This window comes from Mesoplodon mirus (genome assembly GCF_964341445.2).
Source record: "Mesoplodon mirus genome assembly, chromosome: 18".
Classification (NCBI taxonomy): domain Eukaryota; kingdom Metazoa; phylum Chordata; class Mammalia; order Artiodactyla; family Ziphiidae; genus Mesoplodon; species Mesoplodon mirus.
This window is the reverse complement of record NC_138994.1, coordinates 48,735,726-48,752,936: the sequence shown is the minus strand read 5'-3', so window position 1 is coordinate 48,752,936 and position 17,211 is coordinate 48,735,726. Positions and strand designations below refer to the sequence as shown.

General features: G+C 55.9%; 1 protein-coding gene across 1 annotated transcript in view; it reads left to right on the top strand.

The window, feature by feature from the left end:
* Positions 1-13,038: 13,038 nt before the first annotated feature.
* Positions 13,039-17,211, top strand: part of PITPNM3 (PITPNM family member 3) — a gene marked incomplete at its 3' end in the record, with an annotated part of 85,586 nt that continues 81,413 nt past the window's right edge. The window contains exon 1 of the mRNA XM_082604066.1: positions 13,039-13,118. Coding sequence (XP_082460192.1) covers positions 13,097-13,118 — 22 coding nt within the window. The 5' untranslated portion in view covers positions 13,039-13,096. The remainder of the gene's footprint in view (positions 13,119-17,211) is intronic.

Below are 17,211 nucleotides of genomic sequence, written 5' to 3'. Positions count from 1 at the left end.
CTCAAGTGCTCTCCTTGCCTCTTTGCTCTTGTGTTCTTCCTGCCTACAGCCCTGTGCCTCTTCTTGCCTTGCCCTCGAAGCCAAACACTCGGCAACACTTAGCCATTCCTTTGGCTGCCCTTGGCCACGCATCTGGTTCCCCCTCCAGCTTATCCCCCTGGGCCGCCTCAGAGAGCTGTCCCTTTTGGCCACGGGACTAACTGCACGGTGGACAGTGGTCCTGTACGCTTGCTCTAGGGCTCCCAGTGCCACCAGAACCTGCTGAACTGGACCACATCCTTAAGGGGCAGGCGGATGAAGTATTACTAGCCTCGGTTTGTTGTTGTTGTTTTGTTTTTTGGCTGCACTGGGTCTTCTTTGCTGCGCACGGGCTTTCTCTAGTTGCGGTGAGCAGGGGCTACTCTTCCATGCGGTGCACGGGCTTCTCATCATGGTGGCTTCTCTTATTGCGGAGCACGGGCTCTAGGCACACGGGCTCAGTAGTTGCGGCTCGCAGGTTCTAGAGCGCAGGCTCAGTAGTTGTGGCGCACGGGCTTAGCTGCTCCACGGCATGTGGGATCTTCCCGGACCAGGGTGCGAACCCGTGTCCCCTGCATTGGCAGGTGGATTCTTAACCACTGCGCCACCAGGGAAGTCTACTAGTCTTGTTTTGCAGATGAAAAAGTTGAGGTCTACAGAAATGAAGAGGTCATATGGACACACAGTGACAGAACCAAAACTCAATCTGCATCTTTTGACTTCAGACCTAGTAACCTTTCCATTCTGTGACACCATTTGGTCTTTCTCTCAAGCAGATGACTCTTAGATGGTCTAGAAAGTCTTAGTAGATGTAATTGTAAGTGGAATCTGCATGGTCCTGCACCCTGCCAGGCACTAGGCTTAGTTTGGGGCCTACAGAGATGACTCAGATGCATTTCCCACCTTCCTGACGCAGCATCCCCACTGCCCAGAGCTGAGCCGCCGCCTCAGTCTCCATCATCTGCCTCCCTCGTCCCCTGCGCTCCTGCCGGGGCTGAACCCTGCCCAGAACTCAGCCCACAGAGTAATGATAATTATCCACTGCTTGAGTGCTGACCAGGTAGCACTGACCTGCTGACCAGGTAGATTTACACGATCTCATTTGATTCTCACACTAAACTGAAATAGAGATTATGAACCTGTTTTACAGATAAAACTGAAGCCAAGTGAGAAGGAGATTTTCCCAATGAGACAGTGGTTCTGGGTCTGCTTATAAATTTGGGCTCTGCCCAGTGTACCGCAGTGGACCCCCCTGGGCCCTGGCATCCTGCCTGCCTCTCAGGCTCCTCCCCCAGACGGAGGCTGGGCGTCCGCTCAGAAGGCAGCCGAAGCCACAGCTGCGGCCTCGCCTCCTGTGCCCGGGGCATGTGCCGAATTGGACGTGCTGGTACAACCCTCGCCTGGGCGGTACCTGGGCTTTTGCTCTACCTGCCAAGCACTGTTCACAAAAGGCCTCTGCCCCGTGCAGGCCAGCCTCAGGGGCAAAGCCAGTGTCCCCGCCCTCCGGTCTAATTTCCTCCTTTGCCTCCTCAAGGCATCATTCTCAGGCAGCCCCTCCCCACGTAGCGTCACGCGGGGCCCCAGCGGCCCCAGCTGGACATTTCTCCCCTTGGCAACCTCAGCAGAGAGAAGCCCTTCTCTCCCAGGAGTGCCACGAAGGCTGCAGGGTCACTGCTCATTGGTCGAATAGGCCCAACCCACGTAACAGACCCATCCCTGACCTAATGCCTGTGCTCTGATTGGTCAGATCTTAGTCACGTGCACCTGGAAAAGAGGATGGATCAGCAGCATCCCAACGACATGGACTGGACATGGAGAAGCGGCAGGAGGAAAACAGAGGCCGCGTTACCTGAAGCTGGAGAGTCTGCGGGTGCACACTACAAAAAGTAGCATGTCTTCTTAAGACTAGGTCACAAGATGCATTTTAATTTTCATTAACAGTCATTCAAAGTTTACTACATCTATGGAAATCCAGAGATAAGTAAGGCACAGACCCTCGTTAAGCAGAATGAAAATTAAGGTGAAACAGAGGGAAGCAACAGAGCATGGTTGTGCGTTCAAAGGAGTGACTCATTTTTATTGAGCGAAGGTTGCAATCCTGGTGGTCTTCATGGAGGACATGGCATTTGAATGAGACCTTGAAAGAAAATTGAAACTCTAGTAATTATAGAAGTAGGGGAAGGACACCCCAGGCAGAGGGAACAGCAGGGCAAGGATTGAGCTCTCGAAAGGGGAGGGCATATGTGACTATAATGCGATTAGGCTAAGGTGCTAGAGGGGTTTAGCCAGAGCTGAGAGGCCTGCACTGGGAGCCTGTGTGCCCGAGATTGAGTGCATCTGAGGCAGTGAGGAGTGGCCTTGGCAGCTCATGACTCCTGCCGACAAAGAATTTTTGTCCGGCTTCGAGAAGATGCCCTTGAACAGAAACAAGCAGTTTCCCTGGGAGAGCGTCCACCCTCACTGCCCTTGAAAGCAGGATTTGCCCCAGATTGCCCCTTGCTCAAGCTTCCTAATCTTTAATCTGTTTCCAGATGGGGGGAGTCTACCGGGAGCCCCAGGCCCCTGCCAAGTGCTCCATCTGTATTTAATCAATCCCTCCTCTGAAATCCAATCCGTCATAAATTCCAGCCTCACAATAAATGTGCCGAGAGGTCTGTAGGGACGGACTTTTATAGTGAATGAGAAACAGAATCGCTGCCCAAACTGTTGAACTGAGAACAATGGGGATCCGAAGGAGGTGCTGCAAGAGGGGCAAATATTGAAGGCTGAGCAGCAGAGGGGGAGCCCGCGGAGCCCCACCCGCCCGGGCCCGCTGCGCCCTCTGCTTGTCCTCAGCCTGGTCTCCTCGCCTTTATTAGCTCTTGGTAATGGATTTTATATCTGCTCAGTGTGACGGAGGAGTCTTGGCAAGCCTCAAAGACCTGCAGAGTTTCCTCCCGGCCCTCCAATGAGAAGCCGGCAGCCTCCGTCAGCCACGTAGGTGGCTCTCCAGCCAACATTTACTTTAGTGTCAAAAAGAAATCCCAGGCATGTTTGGAACAGATGCAGGGCCCGCTGAGCCATGGGGTCTTTGCGAGGACAATCTAGGCCAGGCCTCGGGGTGTCGGTCTTCCTGTCAGTGTTGATCCCGTCGTCCTTGCCTGGGGAGGGCACAGGGATGCGGGCTTAGCTCTGCCAACACTTTTAATTAACTCACATAATCGTTCACAGGTTAGAAATGAACATGCCCCAGACTCCCCACACTAACTCAGGGGGCTTGTTTCCCATCCGCACAAAGCGATGGACGAAATAGGAGTTCTTGCTGTTTCAGTAAATATCCCTTTAAAAGTCTGGAAAAAGCTATGGGCCCTCTCCTCAGAAACACACACAAACACATGTACATACACATACATATACATGCACACACACATTATATGCACACATACACATATGTGCATGTACATACACACACCTGCAGTGTCATGTCAAGGGGCTGGCAATCCCCAGATCCAGGCTGGCCTGGATGCCTGGTTAAGGAACCCTGAACTGAATGATTCTGGGGTCCAGCCTCTTCCCCTGTAATTCTCTCCAAAGCCGTCTAGGTACAAGCCGTGCCCCCATCACAAAGCATTTTCTAACCTCTTACTCTGAGGTAGACAGAGGAGGGTTTATTACCCCCTTTTCTGCAGAGCGGGGACAGGTCTGATAGGAAATCAATAGTGAAAGTGGGGCCCATCAGCTCCACCACTGTTTCCTCTAACTTTTTTAGGCCATGCTCCCTTTTGATGCACAGAAAAAAATCTCATTTCCCCACCCCAGGAATTTCTAATAACTCCTGGTGGGGAGGGGAGCAGAAATCTACTGAATCTCAGGCCAAGTTGTTGAATTTTACTCTCTATAGCTTGAAATATAATTTGAACTCTGAAAATCATAGTGGTGCTTAATTCCCAAGTATGAAATATTGTAACGCTGGAACATTTAAAGCCATACAGCCTGCGGCAGCCTGGACTAAAAAGCACTGTGGAAGGACTGACAGACTCCGTGTAGTTGTGCGGTTAAGCCAACCCCTTCCCAGAACTTTCCTGCCGGGGACACACCAGGACCCTCGTGCACGGAGGATGCCAGTGCCAGATGACTCTAAACGGCAGACAACAGCACTCTGCTGAAGACTTTTGGAACCCTTAACTTTGGCAAGTCTTCAGGATTGAGTTTTTGGGGGATTGCAGGGGCTATGTCATCCATGAGATGACGCAGCCCCCAATAACCAAGTGATTTGGAACTCACGCTGCAGCCTTTCATGTGCGACACCCCCAGTGCCCTTGGACTAGAGTCCTGGGAATGCAGGAGCCCACCTGCCATGGCAGGATTCTCAGAGCTCCCTCTCCCACTGCTGGAACCTGGGACGTGCTGCCACGTCCCAGCCTCGGCCAATCAGGCCGGGCTTGAATGAGTGGTGCAAAGATGAGGTTCCTCTGGAACCCACTCAGCGGTGGGGCTGTCCAAGGTGCAGGGAGTGACGCTCAGGCCAAATTGTTCTGCGACGAGATGGCTGTTGGGCTTTACAGTTCTCTGCCCTCTGAGCTACCTTTGTTCCTCTCTGCTCTCCAAGCCTGTCCTTGCAGCCTCAGCCCCGGCAGCCTGCCAATAAATTCCCTTTTGCTTAAGAGAGCCCGAGTCTGTGCCTGCTACAGTAGGAAGCATCCGTGTTGCATGCACACCGTCTGGACCTCATGTTACTTCCGCAAGCAAATGCTACCTGGGCACCAGCAACACCCCCGCTGCTCCTGGCAGGATGGGGTGGAGGGGGTCAAAGAGAGTAGAAAAGACTCCTTTCCACAAGCCAGCGACACTCCCTCCACCTCCACGCAGGAGTGTGAGGAGAGAGCCCTGAGAGATGAACCTGGAGACCCTCTGCCACCAATGCCCTGTTTTTGACTCCCCCCTTCCCACCCCCAGTACCTGGGGCCCAGCTTCCCCATCTGTACAGTGAGGTGCTGGGTCCGCTGAGTTGGAGTTGGATGCGGTGAGTGGGGTCTGGAGGTCCTTCCAACTCCAGCCCTGAATCCAGATACCCTTCAAACTGTCCAACGTCCGCAGAGGCATAGACGAACAACCTCCCGGCCCCTGCCCACCTAGGACTCACTCCCCTAGGACTCTGAGTCTGAAAACAAGCAGTGTCTTGACCCCTACCTGGCATCGGTCCTGTGCGTCACATTCTGGAGCACCAAACACCCTTCATCCCTCTCTCTCCCTTACACATTTCATGACCAAAAGTCAAGTCTTCCTGTGAATACTTTCCTTGTAGTCTTTGCCTTCCTGCCTGTAGAAATGGATTTGCATAAAATAACCAGAGGGGATTTCTACAGCTGCCTCTTTATTCACCTGCAGCCCTTCTAGACCAGGATGTTTCCTTGATGGACTGCGATCCTTCAGCCGGTAATTTAATTGACACCTGCCCAGTGCAATGTCTCCCCCAGTGGTTTACTGGGAGCTCCTGGGCTCCGAAAGGGATGTTTCTGTCTTCGAGAAAGGTCTGGAGTCCCCGGAGCATCCTTTCACTCAGCAAGTAATCTAGTATATCTTTAATAAGTGGAGTCAATTCACTTTCAAAACCCTTGTAAAATTCAGCCTTTTAGTCACTCTGACCTGAAGCATTCAAATTCCAATAAGAATAGATAGCCCCAGCAGCACCCACCCACGAGATCCGGCCAGGGGATGAGATCCGGCCAGGGGATACGGGCCGATAGCCCCAGGAGGCCTCTGCCCGGGCCAAGGCCGCATCATCTGTGCCCCGGAGACTCCTGCTGACTCAGCTTCTCCACCTGCCAGAGCATCTTGAATGTGGGCTTTGGAAAACCACGGGGTCAGAGCCCAGCAGAAAGGTTCTGGGAAACCTGTGAATCTAGTATAGACAGGGCAGGGCAGTGAGCTGTCTGAGGCTGTACCTGGAGTTAGTGGCAGAGCCTCAGCCTCTCAGTTTCCTGTGTCTTGCTTTTGTCTTATTTATTTCTTGTCTTCTTCTCTCTAGAGGTTAAGGTGAGAATCACAGACATCCTAGGGCTTGGGTTGGAATACTTGGTCCAACCACTTACTAACTGTGTGAACTAAAGAAAGATACCTAGCCTCTCTGAGCCTCAGTTTCTTTCTTTTTTTTTTTTTTTTTGTGGTACGCGGGCCTCTCACTGTTGTGGCTTCTCCCGCTGCGGAGCACAGGCTCCGGACGCCCAGGCTCAGCGGCCGTGGCTCACGGGCCCAGCCGCTCCATGGCATGTGGGATCCTCCCGGACCGGGGCACGGACCCGTGTCCCCTGCATCGGCAGGCGGACTCTCAACCACTGCGCCACCAGGGAAGCCCGAGCCTCAGTTTCTTACCTGTGAAATGGGGACGGTTAGAATAATGCCTCCCTCATTATGTTGCTATAAGGATTAAATGAGGTAACACATGAAAAGTACTTAAAACATTTCCAGGTACATAGTAGTCACTCAGCAAATCTATTCCTGTTATTGTTGTTATTGTGTTGTTGTTACAGCTGGAGAGAAATAGAGCAGCTGTGAAGAAGAGCTTCCCAGCTAGCCTAACAGAGAGAGCTGAAGGTTGTAGCAAAGTCTGGAGGCAGAAGGATGCACAGAATGACCCTTTCTTAGGGGTTCCCTCCCCCCCAGTGACTCTGTCTTGGTTTCTCTTCAGCAGCTGCCTGAGCCCCAGCCGTGTGGGGTCCTCTCTGGGGAGATAAGACTAATACACTTTGAGATCTGTATCAGCAAGTTCAGATGATGCCTCTGTGGAGAGGGCAGGGTGGGGCAGGTCTGCAGCGGGAGCTTGTACCACACTCGGGCCATGGGGGCTGCCAGGGTTTGTTCCTGTTGAGTAGGAGGCCTTTCTCTGCTGACTTCAGCTCAGACTGCCCACCTTCTTCTCCATCCCCTCCCGGGGAGGCACGTGGTGGGTACCGCTGTGCTCGGACCTGGAGGAGAGAGATGAAATTTGTATCGCAGGCCGAGCTTCCTGCTCAACGAGGCTGCAGCTGCCCTGCTCTCTCCATGGGAGACAGGGAGTGTGTGGAGTGTTCTGAGCGGATGGAGACTGGGCTGGAAGTCAGAACAATTGGGTTCTAAACTAGGACAAGGCCCTTCCCTGCTCTGGGCCTCGGTCTTAATATCCATCAAATGAGGGTATTGGCAGAACACTCACTCTCTCTCTCTCTCTCTCTCTCTCTCTCTCTCTCTCTCTCTCGACAGCAGCTTACTGATGCGGTGATTAGGGAAATCCGCGTGTTCCCAACGGCCCTACAGTTCCAGTGCTGTGTATGTGCCCCAGAGAATCTCTGACACAGAAACCCAAGAAATGCAGGGGATGTTTGTTGCAGCAGCATCTGTAGCAGCGAAGAGCTGTGAAAACTAAATGCCCATCAAGAGGGGATGAGGAAATACAAGATGAGGTCTTATCACACTAGGAAACATTATCATCGAAAGGAACCCGCCAAATCCACAAATATCAGTATGAATAGGTCTGAAAACAATATTAAAGGGGGGAAAGGAAGAAGCAGAACGGGCTAGCCATGGTGCCATTATGTAATGTTTTAAATGCATCCATGAAGGTATATAATGTTTAGGCTACACAGACAGGAGAAAGAGCTTCTGAAGTTAGATGGGAAAAGCACACAGCATTTGGAAGAGAGGAATGGACTGGGGGTGAGGACAAAAAGAGACCAAAAAAAAAAAAAAAGACTCTGCTGAGACTGCTCGGAGATGCCATGAGCTGGTAATAATACCAAAATCCTATTATATCCGATTAGGTGCGTGTTCAAACAAAATGGATAAAGATGGTTTGGGTCCAGATGATTCCCTCAGGACCTTCCAGCATTGCCATCCTGGTACTCAGCCAGCATGGCCAGAGCTGGGACCTTGTAGGGGTCCAGAGTAAGGACCATGCCGAGTTGTGAAGCCTGAGCAAAGCCGTATCTGAAGAAAGGTGCACAAGAGCCCTAATAGGTGTAGATATTCTACTAGGTGCAGATAAAGTCTGTTACATCATCTATTTACATAATCTGGTTGTGATTTCCTGCCTCGTCAATACAGTTACTTTAGTAATCAGGACCCACGGGCTGATCTATTGTTTCCTTAGTGCCTTATCATCTATACCTGCGTTTGCTTCTCTGCGTTCTGGAATCTGTCATAAACAATGTCGTGGGGGGGGGGCAGGGCAGGGGAGCAACGAGTCTGAGGTTGGAGCTTTGGTACGTGCTTGTTTTGGGCCGCTGGCACTGATGCATGTTTGCAGGAGTGTAGACTCCAAGGACCACTCTTGCAGTGCGTTTTAGATTTTCAGCCAGTTCCTCATTTGTATTTGGTCTAAATATAACTTGAAGACAACTGGTCTTGCTTGAGGCCAATCTCAACAGTCTTGACATCAAACAAACACAAAACACAGCTCCAACTGCAAGCGCTGGAGGAGGAGATAAATCGCTAACCCATTGGGCAGCCTCTTAAATCAGCTCATTCCTTAGAGCAGCGGCCACATCTCTCTGCCTCCACCCAACCCCCTCTTTTCTTAAAAAATCTCCCTTCGGCCTCTCCAGACCCTCTCTCCAAAATCCCATCTACCAGCGCACCCCACTCGGAAGAACGGCAAAGCCAGCTAAACAGCAATTGATGAAATAAAATCTAAACTTGAGCCTCGGGTCATCTCAGCACTCAAGTAAAATTGGGAGAGGTCTTGTTCAACAGTTTCTGCAAGATGTCTCCAAGCATCTTTCGAAAATACTGAGGATGCAGGAATGTGAATGTCATCTAGATTTTGCGGCCCACCCTTGTGGGCATAGAGTGGGGACCATGGTCTATGTAAAGGTAGAGCATTCAGCTTGGTCTACTAGGTCGGCAGGGCGCGGGGGGGTCTTTGCTGGCCAGGGGTTCTTACACAGGGGTCTAGGGCTCACCTAAGGGGTCATTTGTGTTGATCTTAAGGGAATCTTCCTGCCTCTGTGTGAGATCACAAATGAGAACCTTGGTGACCCAGTGCCTCCTTCACAGGATCTGCTGTGAAAGTGAGGCTGGGGTTATTAGTGTAACTGCTGGGAATGGGCCCTTGCCAGCAGGGAAGGGGACAGGCAGGGTCCTAACCCTTCTTGAGGTTGAAGGTGGAAGCACGGACTAGATAAGCCACAGCTCCCAGCAAGGAGAAGAAGAAGAGCTCTAGATGCGAAGGCACATTCTACCCAGTGTCCCGGATGGTGGGCAGAAGTGGGGGGCAGCCTGGTGCGAGAAGGCGCTGGTGAGAACAAACCAGCCACTCCCGGTTGTTCTGGAAGGCTCCAAAGAAAAGCATCTATTCCTAGGGCTGTTTTTGTGATTGGGGGCCATCCTCATGGCAGTGGACAACCCCTAAGTTTCTTTAAAGTGTGGGAACCAGCGAGGAGGGGCCCAGAAGGCTAGAGCCAGGCAGGAGACACTGCAGGGAAGGGAGGCGTTTCCAGCAGCTCGGGTGAGAGAGACCCACGTGACACCGGCAGAGGCCGAGGGACTCACTGGCACCTTTGCTGCCGGGCTTGAGCTGGCCCTAGTCCTGCCGCAGGCCTCCTCTGCTGGCATCCATCAGCAATGGGCAGGGGTAAGTCACTTAACCAGACCACTGTCCTGCACCTGACTCCGGTGCAAGTCACCATCAGAGATCTGGACAGCGGCCATGCCAGGCCCAGCAGGCACTGCAATACCGAACTCCACCGGTTGCAATGTGTCCAAAAAGGAAATGAGTGTAACCTGGCGTGGCTGCCTTTCTACGGGGCCACGTTGGCTCTTGATGACGGCCACTTACCTCTCCAAGTGCCTGGACACCACCTGCCCAGGATGGATACCCAGGCCTTGGGTCTGTCATATGGAGGGGTCACCCCAGCCATGTTCCTCTCCACACCCGCCTGCACCTCTTCGCTCCATCCACATCTGTGTTCACATTCTCCTGGGGAACAGGTAGCACTGGCCTCTGCACTTTTTCCCCAGTTCTCTAGGCTGGAGTGCTTGGCTGGGCCCGGAGGGCAACTGGCTACTCCAGAGGCGGAAGCTGAACAGGCTGTGGGCAGAGAAAAGGGTCTGGGCAGCGGGTCCCAGAGGAAAGATCCTGTCTGGAACCCTGACCCCGTCTCTCAGTCACAGAGCTGGGAGGCCCAGGAAGCACCGGTGGACTCTGGCTTCTCTCTCCTGCAGGCAGCTGAGGTCAGCGTCTCTAAATTGCTAGTTATTCCTTTCTTCAATTAAGGACAATTCTTCTGACACAGGAAAACTCCCACCAGTTAATCGAATGGCCTTGAGTCCTGATGTGTTTACTCTATCCGAAGGCAGGGCCAGAACTTCCTTGGTAGCAGGTCACAGCCCACGCATTCAGGAGCTGCCCTGGGGGGCCAGGGCCCCACATTCCCTGTTGGACTCCAGATCCACGCAGCAGCACTGATCTTCAGACAGGGACTGGGGCTGCGGTGGAGGTCCAAAGTGGAGAAGCCACGGATGGATCCCGGAAGTGGGTTGTCACGTGGCAAGCCTCCTCCATCTCTGGCCCATTGTCTTCCCATCTGAGAAATGGGGGCGTGGAGGAGGGTCTGGCTAGATGATTTCTATAACTCCCATCAACTCGGCGTCTCCCCTAACCTGCCCCACCCACCCCCTCCCAAGGGTTTGTGGTGACTGGACGGAGAGGTGGGAAGGGTCTCAGTGCCCACCTCAGGGAGCATCTTCCCTGAGCAGGATGTGTTTGCCTATGAAATACACACACACACACACACACACGCACGTGCACGCAGTGCTGCCTGGAAGTAGGGCCCCTGCCAGACTGTGGTCACTGCTGCCGCTGTGAGCCAAGGGCCCCAGGAGGTGCTCAGGCCCGGGTGTGTCCCCTCTGAGGCTGCTTTATTGTTCCTCTGTGACAACTCACACCCACAGACCAGGTGGCCGAACCTGGACATTATCCAGGCAGTCAGGCCTGTGACTGTGCCCTGCCTGCAGGGGAGGGTGAGAACCAGGCCCAAGGGATAGAACATAGGCTCTAAATTTATCCTACATAACCACAAGCACGGAACTTTCTCAGCCTCCCTTTCCTTATGTGTAAACTGGGGATAATACAAGACATCCGAGGGTATTATGTACCAACTGCCTGAGGTTAAAAGACATGATATATGTGAAGCCCCGAGCATACTGCCTGTCCACTCATTGCTATCCCTGCCTCCACCATGCCCTAGTAATGAGGAAAGGCTGCAGGGATTCACTCACACACTCCCAGCTGGTGACGGATGGCACACACCGGCCAAGAGCTCTGGCTTCAACCTCAGAGCTTCTGAAATTTTGTCTATTGGTCAGCCCTGCTGTCTGGTTCTGGGATCCAGAACTCTGGGGACTGAGGGGTTCCCTGGGATGTGGGACTTTCAGTGCTAAAACCAGGAGTCTCTGGCAAACCAGGATGGTTGGTCCCTCTTGGTGAAGCCACACTAGGGAGTTTAGACAGAGGGCCCTTGGTTTTGTTGAGTGAGGTCCCAGAAGGACCCACAGGTGGGTCAACTGAGGTGCAGATTTCAGCTCAAATGAGGGGAAACCTTCTCACGGTCAGCAGTGCCCAAAGATGGAAGAACTCTTGCTTGAGGTACTGAGTTCCCTGTCCTTGGATATAATACACCAGGAGCTGAAGGGCCACTTGATGGGGATCCGGTGGATGGAGACAAAGCCCCGGGGGGTGGGGTGCTGGGCTAAATGCCCACTGAGGACCCTTTCAGCACCATATGTGCCCCGTTTCCATAGAGGGGCTAATGGGACCCTGGAGTTGGGACAGTGGCTACCCTAAGGGTGGAATTATCCTTTTTCCTGGAAGGCGGGTGTGGGGCGGGGTGTGTGAGGTGCCTGGCTACAGACGGTAACTGGGCTTTAGCTTCCCAGTTCCTCAGAAGGAAGCAGAGGGCATCTTCTCAAGGGATGGTTTGGTGGGAATTGAAAGGTCATCTGAGAGCAGATACCCCCTAGCCCTTTCCAGCAGCTGAGCCAGGCAGCCGGCTTTGGGGATGTTGGGAGCTGCCAAAGGCTGGGCAGACATCTGCTGGGCCCACCGACCTGGCCCAGCCTTGAGCTAGGGAGAGGTCTGCTCTCTCCTGGGGCCTCCCATCTGGCTACCACCCAGGCGCCACCAAAACGGCTGGCCTTCTCCCGCCCCCTGCTGGGGCTGGGCTGTGAATCCCCGGCCACCACCAGGCAGAAGCCACAACCCCAGTCTCCCCAGCCTCCGCTGGGCCTGTTCACCAGGATGTCTGAGTCCCAGGTGTGGGAAGCAAAGGGGGCTACAGCTCACAGCTAGGCTCCTGGCCTCCCCAGACTGCTCCAGCCTGGAATCCCAGGTGGGCTTTTCGTGTATTTTACAAGTTCCTTTAGAACTAAGGGCACAGAAATCCCTTCCCCTCTGAGGCTAGTTCAGGTCCAGGTTGTGGATCCTAGAAATGATAGCCTGGAGCTGGGGCTGATGGAGGGGACCATCTCTTGCCTCGGATCCCTGGAGACACCTCCCTCTTGGCTTCGCGGGAGCCTCCCGGTGCCCGTTCTTCCTTTCTCTCTTTCCTCTCTGCTCTCTGTCACTCTCCAGGTGCCAGGGTCTCGAATCTCCTCCGAATTTCTCTCCCCCTCTCCCCGTCGGTGTTTCGGCCCCAGGGGTGTCTCTAGCGCCCAGTCTCAGTGGCTCTCGCCCCCGACTCGCGGTCCGCGTGCGCATCTCCCCCTGGACCGCAGCGCCTCCGCGTCTCTGCGCCCGTCCGGGGCTCGGAGCGGAGCGTTTTGGAGCGGTGGCCGCGGCCCCGGGCAGGGGTGCGGGCCCGCGGGGGCGGCGTTGGGCGCCTTCCTCCGTCAGTCCCTCCCCGGCGGCGCGGGGGGGCCGGCGCGGCCGCCGCTCGGCGCCTTTAAGGGAGCGGGAGGGAGCGGCGAGGCGGCGGCGGCTGCGGTGGCGGCGGCCGCGGCGAGCGGGGCGGGGGCGCGGCGCGCGGCGCTCGGAGTCCGCTCGCGGCCGGAGGCGGCTGGGCAGCCGGGGCCGGGCTGGGAGCCGCGAGGAGAGCGGGCAGCGCCGCCGGAGCCCGCCGGCCGGGCCATGGCCAAGGCGGGCCGTGCAGGTGAGGGCGGGCGCCGGGAGGGCTGGGCCGCCGGCGGGGGGAGGGACCCGCGCGTCTCGAGGGGGGGTCGCCGGCCCAGGTGAGCCCCCGGCGCAGGTGGGCGGAGGTTCCGGGCGGGCTGAGGGGGCGGCGGTGCGGCCGGTTCCCGGGAGAGTGGAGAGGGGGCTCCGCGCGCCCCGCTCCCTTCCTGCGCCCCCGGTCACCTCGTGGGACACCGCGTCCCCTCGCCACCGCCCCGCCGGAAAGGGCCAGGTCTGCGGCGCCTCTGCCCAGCCTGGCGGTGGGGAGCGATCGCCGCCTTCCCGGGGCTCTGGGCAGAACCGGGCGCGGGGACCGAAGGCGAGGTCCCGCGGCCGCCGCTCCATCCCACGCCCCCCAGCGCCAACCAGGACGCGCCCCCTTGTCCGGCCGCTCGCTCTATCCAGGACGCGACAACCACCCCCCCCCCGCCCCCAGCTCAGTCAGGAGACCCAGATTTCTTCTGGGGAAGGAGGGGTGCCCCGCTCCGCACCGGCTAGTGAGCCGTTCCCCCCTCCCCCCTCCCGGACCCTGGGAGGCAGAGCCTCAGGTGCGGAGGTCGGAAGCGGGGCCTCTTCTGGGGTCCCCAGGGCTCTGCCCTCCCCCAGACACAGGCCGTGTGGCCCGTGATGTGAGGGAGTGGGCGTTAGTCATTCGTTCATTCATTCAGCCAGACGTTCATTCACCAACATCTGCTTTGTGCCAGGCCCCGTGCTGGGCACTGGGACCAGGAGGTGGTGGACACTCTGCTCCTTTTTGCACTCTTTGGGCCCATGGTGCCTTGGGAGGGCGGCGGAACGACGGTGGCAGCAAGCCTGGACACAGCAGGGCTGGCTTGGGAGGCTGGCATGTGTAAATCTACCGTGAACTCACACCCAGCCTGTGACGTTGGCAGGTGCCATGCCATCCCCTTGGACTCGACATTGGTCTGGCACGAACCCCACCCTCTACCCACCAGCGATGACATGATGGCATGAGTGTGAGTTCACCCCTGCGCACACCTGGGCTGGATACCGCTGGGCTGTGTAAATCCACTGCCACCCCACAAGTGCTGCCCTGGCCAAGGGCCGGGTCCGGATGCCCCTGTACGTATGCTGGGTGTGTGATTTGGATGCCTGAGAATACACTCCCATTCTGTCCCTGAGGAGTCTTCTTGGGGTGGGGCTGGTTGTGTGAGACACAGCAAGTACGAACACATGTAAACACCCCCTTTCTCACTTCCCTCCCCTTTCCCCCCAGGCAGCTGGAAAAGGCTGTCTCCCTGGGTCCTTACCCACCCCCGCTCCTCCCATAGGGCACATGGCAGGGTGTGTGTCCCGCCCACTGCCCCCGCGCCTCTGCTGCCTGTGTGTGTGCAAGTACATGCACACCCCTTGCACAGATCACCTGCTGCGAGCACTGTCATCACAACAGCAGTTAACAATTGCTGCTTGTCCTAGGTACCAGGCCATGTTGACAGCCATGCCGGGAGGCAGGAAGTGTTACTCTTCCCTTTTTAAAACATCTCGAAACAGGTACTTGGAGAAATAGCTCCCTCCAGGTTGCCCAGAGGGTCTGGGCAGAGCCTAGATGTAGACCCAGGCTGTAAGGACTCCGAGTACTGGATTTTCTCCATTGCTACCCTCGTAGGTTGCCCCCCTCACAGAACAAAGATGCGGTTCCAGCCCCTCCACCTTGGTCTGTGGGTCCTTTGGTCTCTAGACTGAGAGTCCGTGGGAATTTGTTCCAGTGACGGGTGAAAAACTGCTCTGCTTTGAGCATCAGTGCCTGGTGTTCTAACATTTTGTCTTTCCTGCTGCAGTTTCATGCTTGGCCCTTTCCCTCAGGGCAGCACAGACTCCCCTCCTCTGTGGATCAAGAGCCCAGGCTCTTCCCTCCCACCCTCAGCCGCCACCCCAAGGAGCCTTTGGGATTGACCCCAGCAAGATGGGATTTCTCCTCCTCTTCTTAGCTCTTCCAGGCTGCTTTGCATTTTGTAAAGGTCCCTTCTCTTCCTAAGGCTTCTAACTGACTTGAAGACAACTTGTGGTGATGTGTGCACGGATGTCAAAATCTGTGTAGGATGGACTGGTGAGCTTTAGAACAGAGGGAATCCTCAGAGGTAGGAGCTCCAGTCCCCCTCTTTACAGCTAGAGAAACTGAGGCCCAAGGAAGGGCTGTAACTCAGACAGGAGTGGCTATTCAGGATCATCTACCGCGGATGGACAGGCTGATGGTCAATCAGAAATGATCAGGCCTTCACTCTGGTGGGGAAGAGGGTGCTGTTAGAACCAAAGGAGGCTGAAGGCTGTGAGAAGCTGGACTGTGAATGAGGGAGTGTGCTCTCTGACCTGTGAGGTGTTCCGTCTAAAACTGGTCAGGGGAGCCACTGACTAGAGATAGGGGTTTGGGCCTCAGGGCCACCATAGGGCATGACTCCAAGGTCATCACATTGTGGTCTAGTGAAGGCGTCCCAGACCTGTGCAGTGCACAGCCTGAGCAGCCAGCCATGGCCATGTCCACCATGTCACACGGGAGCTGAAGGAAGGCAGTGAAAAGGACTTCCATGCTGCCAGGAGAACCCAGGTACAAGAGAAAATGTCATCAAGTCCTAGAAAGGATTGGATCAATGGCAGAGGGTGGATCCCCAACGGGTGACTACCAAATCTCCGGGGAGATTTCAGCACACAGAACAGGATCGTTACAGTGCCCCGTGTCCAGTCTTGAGAGAAAAGGTGAGAGGAGGGGAGCCATTGGTCTTGCCCTGAGGGAGCGCTCCGTCTAGGGGACAAAGGAGGAGAGAGGCCTACCTTGGGGATGAAAGTCTGCAGTAGGGAGGTGAGGGCTGGCAGAGGGGAGGGGCCAGGAAATGCACGGAGCTACCTGGGGCGGCAGGCCCCAAGTGCAGTGCAGACAGAGAGGAGGCCAGTGGGGGCTGGAAACAGCGAAGGCTGAGTAGCTCTAGAAGTTGGGCCTTAAAGGCTGGCAGAATTTGGACAGGCAGGTGGCAAGGAGCAGGCTTCCACGGGCAGGTGAGGCTAGGAGGGTGGGATGGGAAAGGTGTAGTTATGGCGGGTGGGAATGGGGGTGGGTGGGGAGGAGGTGCCCAAGGGTGGCCAAACCTGGCTGGCTGGGCTGAAGCATCCCTAAGGGGGTGCAGAAGGCCGAGAGGAGCTCCGGAGAGCACGGAGGATGGGAGGGTTGTGTAAGGCTTGGGTGTTTTGACAGATCCCTCTGGCTGCTCCTGTGGGGGCAAAGCGAGGCCAGCCTGGCAGGGCTGTCTTAGTTGGGAAGAGTTTGTGCTGGTTCTTGCCAGCCGCACGGCCCCTCCCTTCCTCCCTGGCCCCCTCTACCCCTCCCTCCACACCCCAGCAGGTTGACAGGGGTGTCTGCCCATCCGGGGGCAGGGCAGGTGGAAGGCCGTGCCGGGGCAGGAACAGAGACAACAGCCAAGAGGGTCTTGGAACCTCTCAGGCTGGGCCAGGGCCATCTGGAGAGGCTGGGCTGGGGCCACAGGGCTGGGCCTTCCAGGCTGGAGGAGCCAGTTTATTTGCTCCCAGGTGTTGGCCTCTGCTCTGAGGGGCGGAGCCAGCGGGCTGGACTGTATCAAACCCAGTAATTCGAGTGAGTAAAATACTGATCCTATAGTGGCAGAGCTGAGAGGACGCTTCCAGAAACTCATGTTCAAAGCCCTCACCACGAGGGGACACTGAGGCCTGCGGTGTGGGGTGGAGGTATTTGCCCAAGGCCACAGAAAAAGGTGGTGGCAGAGCTGGGCCCAGAACCTGTGTTTCCAGAGTTTTGGCTGGGACCTTGTTCTGCTGAGTCAGCCGCCCCCTCACATCCCAAAGCCAGACCTTCTTCTGGGCCCCCTGCTTCACTGCTCCCAGGTGGTGGTGTGGGGAGTGGCCGGAGCTCTCAGAGGACAGAACGTTTGGAAACTTGGGAAAGGGACCGACTCTGGGATTCTCAGGACTTTGGGGAGGTGCCAGGAGATTTGAGGCGCGACTCAGAAACTCCCAGGCCGAGGGTGCTGGGATGGCTTCGCTGTGTATCTGGGGAAGCGCATCACGTTTCTGCGGGGAGGTTGCAAATG